Raw genomic sequence first — 13,952 nt, forward strand, 5'->3', positions numbered from 1 at the left:
TGGCAAGCTGCTTCGGCTGGGTTATAATCTGTAAGGTCAAAATACAGAGCCATACCTGAAGAGACCCCCAGGTTCAATGGACTGGCAATTTCCAGGCCACTAGTTTTGCTCAGTCAGAACCAGCTGATTGGATCTGTTGGATGATATCCACAGCAGAGAGACCATCATGCCAGGGGTTACTTCTCCCAGCTGAGCATTTCTCTGACTCTTCAAAGCATATTTCAGACATGTAATAACTCTCCGCAGTCTGGAAAAAGGGGATCATTCTTTCCCCTCCCTCCCCGCAAGGCAGTCTTGGATGGCAGCAGTGTCTGGAGAAAGGATGGAGGAAGGTAGACTCTTCTCTTAGCTTCCTCTGCATGCCCTGAAGATGGAAAACACCAGCCCAGGGACTGAACTGGTCTTTTGTGAAATGACAGTATTTGAAGTTTTTATTGTGGTAGATGAATGTGCTAGGAGCTGTACAAAGAAAGCATAGCCATGGTATTTCTCCCTGCTCCCCTGATACTGTTAGTCCGAGAGAGATTCAGAGAACCTACAAACTTGTTGCAGGAGTACAAGCAGCTACTGTGACGAAGCTTCCGTTACAAAAGTGCACTGGGAACTGATTTCTCCCTGCGAGAGATCCTGTTTATCTCCAGCACCTCTTGATTTCTCTAGTCTATCATTTGAACCAAAGCTGTGCCTCAGACTGTATTTCGGGAGCAGGGCGGTGAGAGGGGGTGGGACAGCCCACTGGGGAGCGAGGCAGAGGAAGAGACAGATTTGGAAAGATAGCGAGGAGGAGGAGGAGAGGCAGCGGGAAACCCAGCCCACAGTTTGGCTTTCTGCTGCGTCCTTCTAAAACCTGCAGATTCCCCCAGCCCTTCCGAGAGCCTGAAGTTTCCTCAGCCCTGCTGCCGGCACTGTCAGGTATGGCCCAAAACCTTCTTCTTTTCCTTCCCGGCGCTCTTTCTCCTGGCGTGGTGGCTCCCCAGCCCACTCGCGCAGGCCCCCTGCATGGGCGCCCGGCTCTGCGCCTCACCACCCCACCACGCACCCAAGCACCTTGCCCGACTTCTTCTCTTTCTCCTCTTTGCAGCTCCTCAACTGAGTCTGTTACTGCATTTCGCTGCCACACTACTGGTGCTAGCATTTTGGTGACAGCTGACTTTAAAGCTTTAACCTGACCTAATTTTTCCTCTCTTCTCCCTTTTTCTTCTCTGGGTTTTAAGTTGTGGGGTATTGCCCTTGGGAGAAGTGCTAGATCGATGTCCGGGCACATCAAACCACCCTGCACGGCAAATCAGATTTAATTATAAACCAGCACGCATTATACACAGAGTCTGAGGTGTTTTGGCATTTGATGTTTTACTCACCAGAATATCTAGAGGAAGAACAAAAGCGTTGTCGACTTTATCTCTTAGAGTCCTTTTTTTTTTTAAGTACAGCCGCTCCTATTTCTCCTGCAAAGAAAGACACTTAGCTTTTTGTTCCAAGCAGACTTTGAAATCATTTCAGATCCTCCTGCCCTATTTTGCATAAATCCAGCTGATCAGCTGTTCGAGAGAGAGACAGAAAGTTGCAGGAGAAAAAAATGAAGAATCAAGCTCTTCTTTTGTTTGTTTAAAGATACTAAAAATAAGGATCAGGCAGACACAATTTTAGGTCCATGCAAAAAAGCCAAGGGCTTGTTTCCTTTAAAGGCAGCAGCTGCCTTTTCCCTGCCTAGACGTGCAGAGCAGCCTAACTCTGCTCTTTGTATCCCTCTTCTAAAAAAGCTCCGCTATGTTGCTTACGGCCAAGAAAAGGAAACTTAACAGGATGGTGGCTTAATTCCCACCCAAACTGACCGGCGACAGTTGCAAGTTGGAGTGAAATCGGGGGCACTGGGAAGGTCACCCGCACTCCGAGCGCTTGGTTACCACCGACTTGAAACAGCCCCAAAACTCAGGCCCCACCAAAAGGACTAAGTAGCTGGCGGTGGCTTGGTAGGCTGCACAAGCCAAGTTTTAAGCGGAAACCAAAGTCTGCAGCCTTGTGCAAAGCAGCTAAACCCGAGCTATTGTCTGCCACATAGGCAGGAGCAGGGATGCGGGCGGTGCTGGGAGGGGGATGAGGAGAAATAAACTTTTCAAACTTTTTTCAAGCCCCTCCTTCCCCAACCCTGTGCTCTGCCATGACTCAGCCGCGGAGGAATGTCGGCTCCCATGGAAACCCCTTCTGGGTCCTCTGGTCAAGGGATGTTGGGGCTGTTATCGCTGGAGCTGCCCTGGCAGGGCGAGTCCAGGGAATGCTTTGAAGATGGTTCGCATTTTTGCGGGATATTTAGCAGCCGGCTTCTTCTCTCTGTTTTTTTGTGGGGCTGTGCATCAGTGAGAGATCAGCTTTCTAACTCCTCTGGGAGCCAGAGGGACACACTTGCACCTGGCACAGCAGGGTCCTTACTCACAGCACTTCACAGAAAGCGGGGCTGCTTTTGGCACGGCCCCATGTGCAATTCAAGCAAAATAAATAAATAAATAAATATATATATATAAATATAAACTTAGGCAGGACGCAGGACATCACTACTTCTGACTGAGGTCTGCGAAAGACTCAGTTGCTCTCTGCTGTTTGCAGCTTAGGTCTCATCCATGCACTTCTCTTGGTACTGATTTGTTTCCCTTTATGGATGCAATGTACAACCTAAATAGTTAAATTGTGATAGCTCCAAGCTAGCACATAACTGTACTGGTAAATGGGCACTTACTCTGTTCTGTCTGCGTCCTGCAAAGTCCTGGCACTCTCATAAGTGCAATCACAGCTGCTCTACCAACTCCCTGCAAGGGGAATGGGTTAATAGAGGGCAGTGGTGTGTAGACGTGTCTTTAGCAACTCTGAATGGAAAGATGCAGTGAATATATTTTTTTCCTGTGTTTTAATGGGTGGTGTAAGTGTGTGCATGCGCAAAAGGGAATTTAATTTCACTTCCATCTAAATCTCTCTTGGATACACAAGCCTATAAGCCCTGTATGAGCTCCGGAGGCCTGCACAGGTGGCAGGAGCCAGGCTGGCTTCTGCCCAATCCTCATTTCCTGCCCCGCTCTCTTGAGACCTGGTGCAATGAAGTGGCTGCACAGCTGCAGAGTGACGGGGCGCGCTGACGTCCCCAGGAACACGGCTGGGCAAGCAGGGACCTGTTCGGTGGGGAGCTCTGTGGGGGCTCACACAAACAGCTTTGTTTTCAAACTGAATTTTAGACCGGGAGTGACTGGCTAAATACAGCTCGACAGGGTCTTGTTTGCATAGCTATGTTGGGGCCAGTCAGCAGGTTGCCCTGCGTTTCCGTAATGGCTAATTTCTTCACCTGTCCGCACCTTGAAAACTGTGGCCCACGGTGGGCAAGAGCCTTTTCTGGGCCTGCCCTGCCTTTTCATTCAGTCTGAGGTGCTGGTACGCATTTCAGGCCCTGCAGAGCCTTGCAGCAGGAATGAGCAAATTGCCGGTGAACACGCGTGCCCCTGCTGCTGGCTGCACCCTGCGTGGCTGTGGTGGGGTGCTGCAACGGCTGTGGTGCGGGTGGGGAGCGGAGACGTGAGGAGGGTGTTTGCCCCACGATTACCCGCTCCTGCTCCTTGGCTGCCAGGAGGCAGGAGACCGCAGCCCGGGATAGCGAGGCATCTCGCCTGCATTAGCGGTGGAGGCAGCTGGGGGTTATCCTGGATCTGGTAGCGGCCTCGGGGAGGAGCTGTCAAACCGGCCAGGCGGAGACTCCTCCCCATGCTAACGTGGCATCCCGTCAGGCTTATGCAACCTTGGCCAGGGCCAGTGCCACATGGACCATGCTCTGGCCATCCAAGGAGCCTCCTCCTGTGTTGTCTGGCCTCCTCTTCCTCCCCAAGGCCCGCAGAGGCGCCCGGGCTGGAGGGGGAGGCACAGAGACTGAACGGACCCAAGTGGCACAAACACTCCTCTGTGCCTCACTGCAGGGTGTTTGCCCAGCAGGAGAAGCTTATAGCAGTGCTGCAGGGTGGGGGAAGGTGTTAAAGAGTTTGCCGGCGTGGCCTGCTTCGAATTCACGGAGGAGCTGGGGTGAGGCTCGAATCGCTCTGTGCCTCGCGGCTCTCGTTCGGCCCACGTCTGTAAAATGCAGCAAGTGGCAGGTCAGGGCCGGTGCTGGTGGCTATGCTGGAAGGAGAACTGCCGAGAGGGATTTATGGGAGCCATGAGGCTGTGTTTACACAGCAACTGGGAGCCGAAGTCCCCACTTAGGACACAAGTGGGGTCAAGCGTTGCCTGGGCTGCGGGGCCGGCTCCCTCCCCACGCGTGCCCCAAGATTGCTCTGCAGAGGACAGTGCAGGGCACTTCGCCCACTGGCAACTGGGGCAGTTCCAGGAGGGAAGCGGTCCCTGGGGTGAGTGGAGGCAGTGTGTGAGCTCCCACGGCCGACATCACCACTGCAGGGCTTGGCTGAGGAGATGCAGTGCTGTCGGTGCTCCCCCTGCTCTGGCCAGCAGGTCCCAGCACTCTCAGCTTCAGCAACACATGGGATGTCTCCCGGAACAGTGGGGGCGGCCAGGAGCCAGAGGGAACATGGCACTGTTTGGAGGTAGACAGGATGTCCAAGTGCATGGAGAAAAGCCTCTGAGAAGTGCAGAGAGAAGCAGCAGTGGCAGAGGAAGGCTGAAGCTGAGGCTGTCATTGGAGATGCCACTGGGTGCTGGGAAAACAGCAGATTGCCACATCAGACCCAATGGCACCAGTGCTCCACAGTGCAGACAGGCAGAGGACAAGCTGCAGCAAATTGTAAACCTTCACCATCAGTGAGGCAGGCTAGGTTCCCCCACCTAAACCTCCTGTCCCTTTTTTTTGGTGCATGGGGCCTTAGGAAGGTGACCATTCCATAGGTCCTGCAGCTTGGAGGACAGCTGAAGGCCAACATCTGTAAGCCAGCTGTGCAGCACTGAGTTGCACTCCTGTGAGCACCAGAAGCTGAGCTCTGCTCAGTGGAGGTGCCAGGACCCTCTTCTCTATCATCAGCAGTTGGTAGGGCAGATCTGAGGAGGGGTAGTGGCAAGCGACCATGGAGGCTTCTCTCATTTTTGGCTTGGAGTTTGGCATGTGCATACCTAGACTTCCCTGAGCTCTCCCCAGGAACCTGGCCAGCGCAGGAGGAACGCTGCTTTGAGTTTGTCATGATTGTGGCTACCAGGGAGCAGCCTGGCCCTGTGTAAACACTACACCCCTGTTAGCCATTGGGTGTCATCGGCAGTACTGAGGGCTCTCTGCCTGGTATATTCAGCAGCCCTCTCTGAGCCCCAGGTGTGCTGGTTTCTGGTGTGCCTTGTTAAAGCGTTGGCTTCTGTTGATTCCTCTAGGGTATGGCAGGGTATATAAGCCCCTGCTTGCTAAGATGTTTTCCCCAATCTTATTTTCCTCTGTCCAAAATGACCTTCTGCTGTATGGCACTGGTCTACTCCTCACGCTGCCCTATGCTTGCCACAGGGCACCTGCAGAGTGGTGCTAGGCATGGCTGGGGCAGGGTCCCACACAGGGATCCCCACCTGAGCCCCTCTGGCAGGGGAGTGGATGCTGAGCTCATGCCATGCCCCAGCTTCCAGCTCCAAAGAGCATCCTCTTGGGCAGCAGGATCACGGCAGGTCAGCAGGGAGGGAGTCTGTCCCCAGTGACTCACACTGTGGGCCAGGCTTGCTTCTTCTGCCCAAGCAGCACCGAGTGCAGAGCGCCTGAGCCATCAGGACCTTTGACCATCAGGCATTCAGGAAAGACCAAGCCCTTGCAAAGCAGCCAGGGTCTTACAGACACTGCAATGTCCTCTGTGCACAGTCTCTGCCTCCGGGAGGATGTTGTTTTTCAAATAAACTTGTTTTCCCATCTCCGGTGTGAGACGGCTCTGCAGAGCTTGTTTGCTCAGGCTTTTTCATGCTCCTTCTTCCTCCAAACACAACACTGGCAGCTCGGAGTGTCTGCTGGCTCCTAGCAAGCATGTAATTCCCTGACCCCAGCTCACTGCACGCCCAGGCTTTGAAACTTGGGATTTTCTGGGCTTGGGGGCATGATGTGAGAGGGCCTTAGTAAGGGGTTGGGTTCTTTTTAATGCCTTCTTCCACGTGTACACTCACTGCCCTCTCCTTTGGGCTGGATTCTGCCGTGTTTCTGCACGCTGAATATCACTGAACCTCAGAGCATCTTCCAAGGCAAACAAGCCCCTTGGGAGAAGCCCAGGAAAAGCCAGGGATGGCAACAAGGGAGGAAATGGACAGATCCACCAGTACTTTTCCACCCTCCCCCCCCCAAGAAAATGTCCCTCCAGAAGAGAAGAGTTAGTGACCTCAGCTTCAGGTCCTGGCAAATGCAGGGAGCACTTGTGGCAGCCTCCAGAGCAAATAAAGGAGAGGAGAAGGGACAGTGTGTACTGAGTGGGAGCGGACAGCTGCGGCCGGCCGGAGGAAACCGGCTCCTCCGCCCCCACCCGCAGGCCCGTCTGTGCACAGGGCCTCTATCCCAGCAAAGCAGCCATCGCCTCCATCCCCGCGGTCCCAGCTCTCTGATGGCCTCGGGAAGCTGCCTTCTGCACCCCTGTGCCTATTTCGTATGGGCCCTGCCGGGCGGAGAGAAGGGCACCCTGCTGCTTACAGGGTGAGCCTGGCTCCGAGTGAAGCGCTGAGATTTGCAGGGAGATTTCAGCCTCCGTGTGGCCCGACCATGCTAAATTAGCATGGAGCTGGAGCTAGGCCAGCCTGTTTCATGCCCTGGCAGCACAGTCTTGTCGCAGCTTTATGCCCAGAAAGAGCAGCCTTGCATGGGGAGGAAGAGAAAAGAGGCACTGGCAAATGAGATGTTCACACATGTCTGCTGGAAGAACAAGGCATGTTTTCTGACTCTGGTCAGGGAAGACGCAAGAAATTCTTTCTGTCTGAATGAAGCTATCCATCCATCCGTCTGTCCGTCTGTCTGTCTATTCCCCCTTGCAGCTTGGCTAGGAGGGACCCAGGGGGCTCTGATGCCCCTTCCATCTCCTCGCTCCTGCTTGAGGAACCGAGGCAGGTGGAGGAGAGGAGGGCGAGCGGAAAGGCTGGGGGAGCAGAAGTCTTGGCAGGCAAAGAGACGCCTTTGGAGGCGTGAGACAGCCAGGGGGGTTTTGCGGGCGGAAGAGAGAAGGAGCCCTCCTCTCGCTGTCAGGCATGGGATGCTGCTGGCATATTAAGCGGCCAGCTGAGCTCTTCTTTCCTCTCGCACAGACGGGCTCAATCCCGCCAAACAGGAACTGAGGGGAACAAGGGCAGGGTTATTTCACCAGCTGGGACTCTGCTTCTGGCTCGAATTGCAACTGGTGTTAGCTGGGCTCCCTGCGTTGCCTCTCTTACTCATCCTAGAGAGCATTTTGGCTCCTGAATCAGCTGCAGATGTGGAGGGTGCAAAGTCCTTCCTGGGGCCCATCTTCTGTGCAGTACCTCCTGGCAGGACAACCCAGATGCGTCCTGCCTCCCTTGATGTCAGTTTGGGGGCCCTCAGGCCTGAGCAGGAAAGTGAAAAATTATGGTAGAGATTTCAACATTTGGGGGTGCCAGGAATGGGTGACTGGGCCCTGCCATCTCTAGTAATGTGGGATTGTAGTAGTAGACACCTGTAGGTGTAGACACCTGTAGTAATGTGGGATGCCTAGTAAGGTGTCCGTGTGGAATGGGTTTTTCTGGGCACTTATTAAAAGAAGTAATTCTGAAGTGGTCCCCACCTCCGTATTCTCTCTTTCCTTCCTGCCCTTTAATTTTTCTTCTGATTGACAAATAAAATGGTAGAGAGCTTTATTTCCTGTACCTGGCACTGTTATCAGGGGTTTTTAAAGTGCAAAGCACCTTTTTGTCCAAAATGACTTACATGCAGGAAAGGTGAATTGCCTTTTTGACTGCCATTTTTCTAGTGCATCAAGGAATCTAACCCCCACGTTCCCATTTTGCAAAAACAAATGAATTTGTACTGAAAGCAATACTCGGCTTAAAGTTTTGGTTAGAAAAGTCAGTATGTGGGGCTGTATTATCAAACAGACAAGGCAGGAAATGAAGAAAACGCCCTTTTCTACATGTCTCATCACCAGCTGTGAACTCAGCCCGGAGCCGAGCAGCATATGGTGGTCTGAAGACCTCATTCCTCATCTCTCCTTTTCCTCTCTGTTATTCAGGGTTTGCTGAAAGATGAGGGCCTGGATTTTCTTCCTGCTCTGCCTGGCAGGCAAAGCCCTGGCGGCACCGGTAAGTGTGGCAGTCAGCAGGATGGCTCTCTGCTGTCAGGTTGCCTGTTGGCCATTTCTGATGGGGATTTTCTTTTGCAACGAGTAAAACTGGGAGCCCTCGCGGGAGCGTTTCACCCTCTTGCAGGCTCCCCGAGGACAAAATGGCCACCCTGTCCCCAAGTGCTGTTAGGAACAGTGGGCAGAGGGAGAGAGGAAACTCGAGGGTGGTCCTGCCGCCTCTCCTGCGCTGGCGCGTTGCCCGCCTCGGGACCATGCTCCCCGTGAGCCGTGGCTCACAGCTCTTTTCCCCTGCAGCAGGAGGCTCTGCCTGATGAGACGGAGGTCATCGAAGATCCCACCACAGAGGTAGGCAGCTCCGCTCCTCACTGCCTGTCCCCGGCAGGAAGAGTGGGGCCACAGTGGGTCTCCCCACATCCCCACCTGAGCAGTCCCTCCATATCCAGCTGGGCCGCGAGGCCGCCCTGCATGCAAACTGATTAAATAAACCTGAAGAGCTTGGAAGCCCTTCATTTTGGTGCTCACTGGTGTGCTACAGAAAGTCTCCATGGGGACAAACGACATTATTTCATGGGTATCTTCCTCCAAGCATTGGTGTCTGCTGGGACCCCCCCCCCCCCCCATTTCCCACCAGCTCTCCCAAAGCAGCTCTGAAGTGTGGAGGAGGAGAGGAAGCATTGGGCTGCAGTGCCCCAGGGAAGGGGGCCGCTGGGGCTGAGCCCCCCATGTGCCCCGCTGGACACTCTGGCTTCTCCCACAGGAGCCTGTGGGGGTGAACCCTGTCCAGGTGGAGGTGGGCGAGTTCGAGGAACCCACGGAGGATGTAGAGGAGATCGTCGCAGAGAGTGAGTCGTTTCCCTCCCCCTGCAGCCCCAGCTTTCACCCCTCTGCCCCCACTCCCAGCTGGGGGCCTTTAGCCACCCCAGACAATGAGGGGCTTCCTCAAGAAGTGCTGCAGCACAAGGACAATGCCAAACTAGACGCATGTTTAAAAGATAGGAAGGTGCATGACCTCTTCCTGCACTAGATTCTCCATAACCCTTTTTTGCAACAGGAAAGCCATTACATTGTGTGGCTACAGAAAGGAGACCAGGAACAGCCCAGGGGCTACTGGGGGGCTTCAGAAACCTTCACATCTTCCCAGTGCAGGGAGAAGCGCTTGGGGTAGTCCCTGCTGAATGTTTTCTGTGCCCGTGGGGTAAGGCCAGCTGGCAGGAGGTGAGGACAGGGCAGGCTCTGACTGTGCTTCCTGCCCTCTCCTAGATCCCTGCCAGAACCACCACTGCAAGCATGGCAAGGTGTGCGAGGTGGACGACAACAACTCGCCCATGTGCGTATGCCAGGACCCCTCCAGCTGCCCAGCCACTGCCGGCATGTTCGAGAAGGTGAGGGCAGAGGCCGCATGATGGACAGGAGCGGGCAGGGGCCCCCATGCAGGGCACCGCTGGCTTCAGGCAATGCAGGGGACATGGTTAGGGTTGGGGTGGCAGGTCCCCATCTGGCCTCTGTCAGTGAAGCCCAAAGAGCCATTGTCCACTTGGTGACCCTCAGGGACTGAGGCAGTCCTCCTGTTTGGAAGCTCTCCCTGCTGACCCCCAAGCGGGGCTGGGCTTTGCTCCCTCTCATGCCATGTCCCCCCATCCTATGCAGGTCTGCGGTACTGACAATAAGACCTACGATTCCTCCTGCCATTTCTTTGCCACCAAATGCACCTTGGAGGGAACCAAGAAGGGACACAAACTGCACCTGGACTACATCGGGCCTTGCAAATGTAAGTGCAGGTGCTCCCTTAGACAAGGGTGCCCCTAACCTGAGCACATCCCCTTTCAGAGCCATGGCCTGGACCTTGCCTGTGGGCTGAGGGATACTCTAAGCCTCAGTCAGGCTTTCCAGGCTGGCCTGATGCCCACATTGCAACTAAATGTATCCTCAGGGAAAGCTCAGGAACACAACCGAGACTCAGACCCAAAGTCACAGAAAGGCCATGGGGATCACTTGTTCCCAGGAAACAGGCTTTGAAGAAGGGTGAAGCATGGTTCCAAAGCTGGCTGTTTGCTCTGGTTCCCATTTTCCATGCCTGCCCCATAAGCAGCCCCTGGAGGCACCCCCCCCCCCCCCCAGGCCATTGGACCAGCCTCAAGGACTCAACCATCCGATTCTGCACCAGGGAAGGAGGCCAGCAGGTTTCAGATGAGCCACAGAGACCTCTTCTTATCTCGCATTTGAGCACCCAGCTTGCAGTCGATGTCCTTGATGATGCTCCAAGTCAGCTGAGACAGAAATTCATTTCCAAGCACTTGTTTTTTTGGGAACAGAGAGGATTTAACTTGGGAGTGAGAAACAAGTAGCTCAAGATAAAGAGATAGTGAAGGTTCAGGCAGGTTCAGGGTTGAGGTGGGAGGATGCTGGGTTTGTGTGTCCGGGTGCTGTGTTGACTGCCATGTGCTGGCTTCAGTCATCCCCGCCTGCCTGGACGCGGAGCTGACCGAGTTCCCCCTGCGCATGCGGGACTGGCTCAAGAACGTGCTGATCACCCTGTATGAGCGTGATGAGGACAACAACCTTCTGACCGAGAAGCAGAAGCTCAAGGTGAGGGGCTGGGGTGGGACGGAGCCTGGGAACTTAACCCAACAGACCCCAGCACGCAGAATCACAGAATGGCTGAGGATGGAAGGGACCTCTGGAGATCATCTAGCCCAGCCCACCTGGGGAGCCCATGTCGACGCACACTTGTGCAGCTCCTGCAGAGAGAGCCCGATGTCGCTCACAAATGCCAAACCAGCCCCGTTCCTACAGGCTCCCTCCATCCTCCCAGACAGCTCTCCCTCATATCCATCCGGAACAACCCCTGGGTACCCCACATAAAGCCCCTCCTGGGCACCCCATGCCCCACCTAACCCCAGCTGACAAGGTCTCCTTGGCATCTCCTATGACAGGTGAAGAAGATCCATGAGAACGAGAAGCGCCTGGAAGCTGGTGACCACACTGTGGAGCTGCTGGCCCGTGACTTTGAGAAGAACTACAACATGTACATCTTCCCCGTGCACTGGCAGTTTGGCCAGCTGGACCAGCACCCCATTGATGGGTGAGTGTCTGCAGAGCAGGACGGGGGCACCTGGTGGGACCCCTTCCTGCCTGAGGACAAGGATGATTTGGTCATGGCAGGAGTCGAGGCAGGTCAGAGACAAGACAGAGGTGGTGGCTGATGGCAGAGGCACAGGCAAAGCCCTGTTGAAGGACAACACCTGCACACAGCTGGCTGGGGCCAGAGTGAACCTGCCTGGGGTGGAGGCAGTTTTGACTTTTGTGAAAAGCTCTTCTGCAGAAAGAGGGGACACCCCCAGCCCCAGCTGCTCCCATCACCCTTGGGTGGAGTTCCTGTCTTCTCAGACTTACTGTTGCATGATAGTTCCCTAAAATATCTTACTCCAAAGGCACCAGGATAACTTTGACAGCTGAAATAGCAGCTGTTGGCTTAGCCATGTGGTGGATGTGGGTGCCTGAGTGACCACACGCTGGCTGGCGGAATGGGGGCAGTGGTGAGGACCCTCAACTGCTGGGTCCATTGCCACTTGCACGGACAGATGCAAAAGGAGACACTAGTCCCCAGCCTTCATTGCATCCAGTGGTGGACACTGGGAGGGCCTTGGGAGAGCAGCTCACACTGGAGGGAGGGATGGCGTAGGCACCCCTGGCGTGGGGCTGGGGCATGCGGCTTGCCCTGCGGTGGCTCCTGCGGCCAGCAGAGCATCTCCCCCTGCGGGGAGGTGGTTATGGAGCATGCACTGATGGTGCTGGTTGCTGCGGCAGGTACCTGTCCCACACCGAGCTGGCCCCTCTCCGCGCCCCCCTCATCCCCATGGAGCACTGCACCACCCGCTTCTTCGAGGCCTGTGACCTGGACAATGACAAGTACATCGCCCTGGAGGAGTGGGCCAGCTGCTTCGGCATCAAGGAGCGTAAGTACCTGCCAGCCCGGGGAGGGAATGAGGGTGGAGGAGACACCCCAAAACACCCTGAAGCTCCTGACTGGGCTGAAGCAAGTGTGTTACAGCTGATCCTGGGGAGGGAAGAGCAGGGGAGACTGGGGGGGATTGCGGGAGCTGTGGGACCACAGTGGAGGCAGATCCTGTGCTTGTGTCTGGCTCCCAGGCCGAATCCAGCTCCTAACCTTGTCTCTCTCTTCCTTCTACAGAGGATATAGACAAGGATCTTGTGATCTAAAGCCCCAGCTTCCCTCTCTGCTGCCAACTTTGTCTTGTTTTAACCTTCCCATTTCCTACGTTTTTTAAACCTCTTTTGTTTCGTTTTGTTTTTCCCTGGGAACAAGGTGCTAATATAGATCTAAACGTATATAATAACGGTGCTAAGAGAAATAACAGTCCTCCTTAATAGCCTAATCTGTTACCACTAGATTATTCACTCAGCTGTTTCCACATGCTCTTATTGGCCCTCTCTCTCCAATGTCTTTACAATTGACTGACCCTGTTCCTGTCCTAAATATCCGCTCCGTCTCCGTATCTGCTCTTGGACAGACTTCTGCTAACTTCTTACTAACAGCACATTCTTCAGACACTTCAGCGTAGGCGCTAAGACATCGCAGCTGATTTACTGCCCTGAGTTACAGACCGCAAGCAAGGGAAGGCAGGCCAAGGATGTTGGAAGATTGGGCTTTTCAAGCAGAGCGGCTGCCAGTGACATTGTGGAGAGCTGGATTTCAACGTGTGGTAGGGGGGGATGAAGAGGTGGTGAGACTGCTAGAGGAGAGCCAGAGTGGCAGGATTTTGTGTTGCTTTTTTTTTTTAATTCCCAGGGCTTGAATTTAACAATCATTGGGCACAAAAAACCCCCCGGCTAACCAAACAAATGAACAGGAGAACGCACAAAAATTCAAACAAATAAAATGAAACACATGCCATCCTGTAAAATCTCCTCTAAAAATAAAGGCTTGAAAATGCTATGTGCTTTACCATTACTCCATGATTGTACTGCTGTTGTGTTTTCTGTGCTGCAAAGGGAGATTCGGTGTTGACACATGTTCCTCCAGGGTGTTCGTGGCTGGCCTTGCGATTGCAATTCTGCTGTAGCTGAGATAAAGCTCTTGGCTTCCTTAAATCACGTTGCCCTTGAGCACTTTCACTTCTCCCTTAGTCATTCTTAAATTCCAGCCCTGTTCTCCCAGGGAAGCTGTGTTAGGTTTGGAAGGGACATTTCTGCTCAGAAAGAGGCATGCTTGCAACACACGCCCTGTAATATTTTTTCTTGTTGTGGATTTGGGGGTTTAAGGGATGAGAGGGAGGGAAGGGAGAGGGTATTTGGATTTTCCTTTGTAGAGAAGGTCCTGACAGGAGTGAAGGGATGGTTACGTCTCACAGGCTGAGAACTCTTTTTTTGGTTTGTTTGTTTTTACTTCTGAATGTTCCCTGTGCCTTATATTATTAAATTCCTGCCACAGTGTGAGCAACCTGATGAGTCTCTGTAATAAAAAATACTGATTTGAAACACTGACACTAAATGAGCTTCCAATGTTCCTCTGTTTCTTCCCATCCCAATGAGGGGGGATCACAAATGAGCCCTGCAGAGACAATGCTCCTGCACATTGGACTTGAATCTCAGGTCTGACCTCCATGACCCCACAGTCACCAAACATTGAGAGTCTTCATCAGGATTTTCCACACCTATGGAGAATGCTCAGTTCATTCAATCCAATCATTGCCACAA

General features: G+C 53.8%; 1 protein-coding gene across 1 annotated transcript; it reads left to right on the forward strand.

The window, feature by feature from the left end:
* The first annotated feature begins 796 nt into the window (after window positions 1-796).
* SPARC (secreted protein acidic and cysteine rich) lies at window positions 797-13,746 on the forward strand. The gene is made up of 10 exons (XM_067304834.1): window positions 797-912; window positions 8,163-8,232; window positions 8,529-8,579; window positions 8,992-9,076; window positions 9,495-9,616; window positions 9,882-10,002; window positions 10,687-10,820; window positions 11,168-11,316; window positions 12,042-12,190; window positions 12,427-13,746. Exons 2-10 carry the CDS (start codon window positions 8,176-8,178, stop codon window positions 12,453-12,455), a joined length of 897 nt encoding a protein of 298 aa, XP_067160935.1. The 5' UTR covers window positions 797-912; window positions 8,163-8,175; the 3' UTR covers window positions 12,456-13,746.
* Window positions 13,747-13,952: the final 206 nt, after the last annotated feature.

This window comes from Apteryx mantelli, chromosome 14 (assembly GCF_036417845.1).
Source record: "Apteryx mantelli isolate bAptMan1 chromosome 14, bAptMan1.hap1, whole genome shotgun sequence".
In the NCBI taxonomy this organism is placed as follows: Eukaryota; Metazoa; Chordata; class Aves; order Apterygiformes; family Apterygidae; genus Apteryx; species Apteryx mantelli.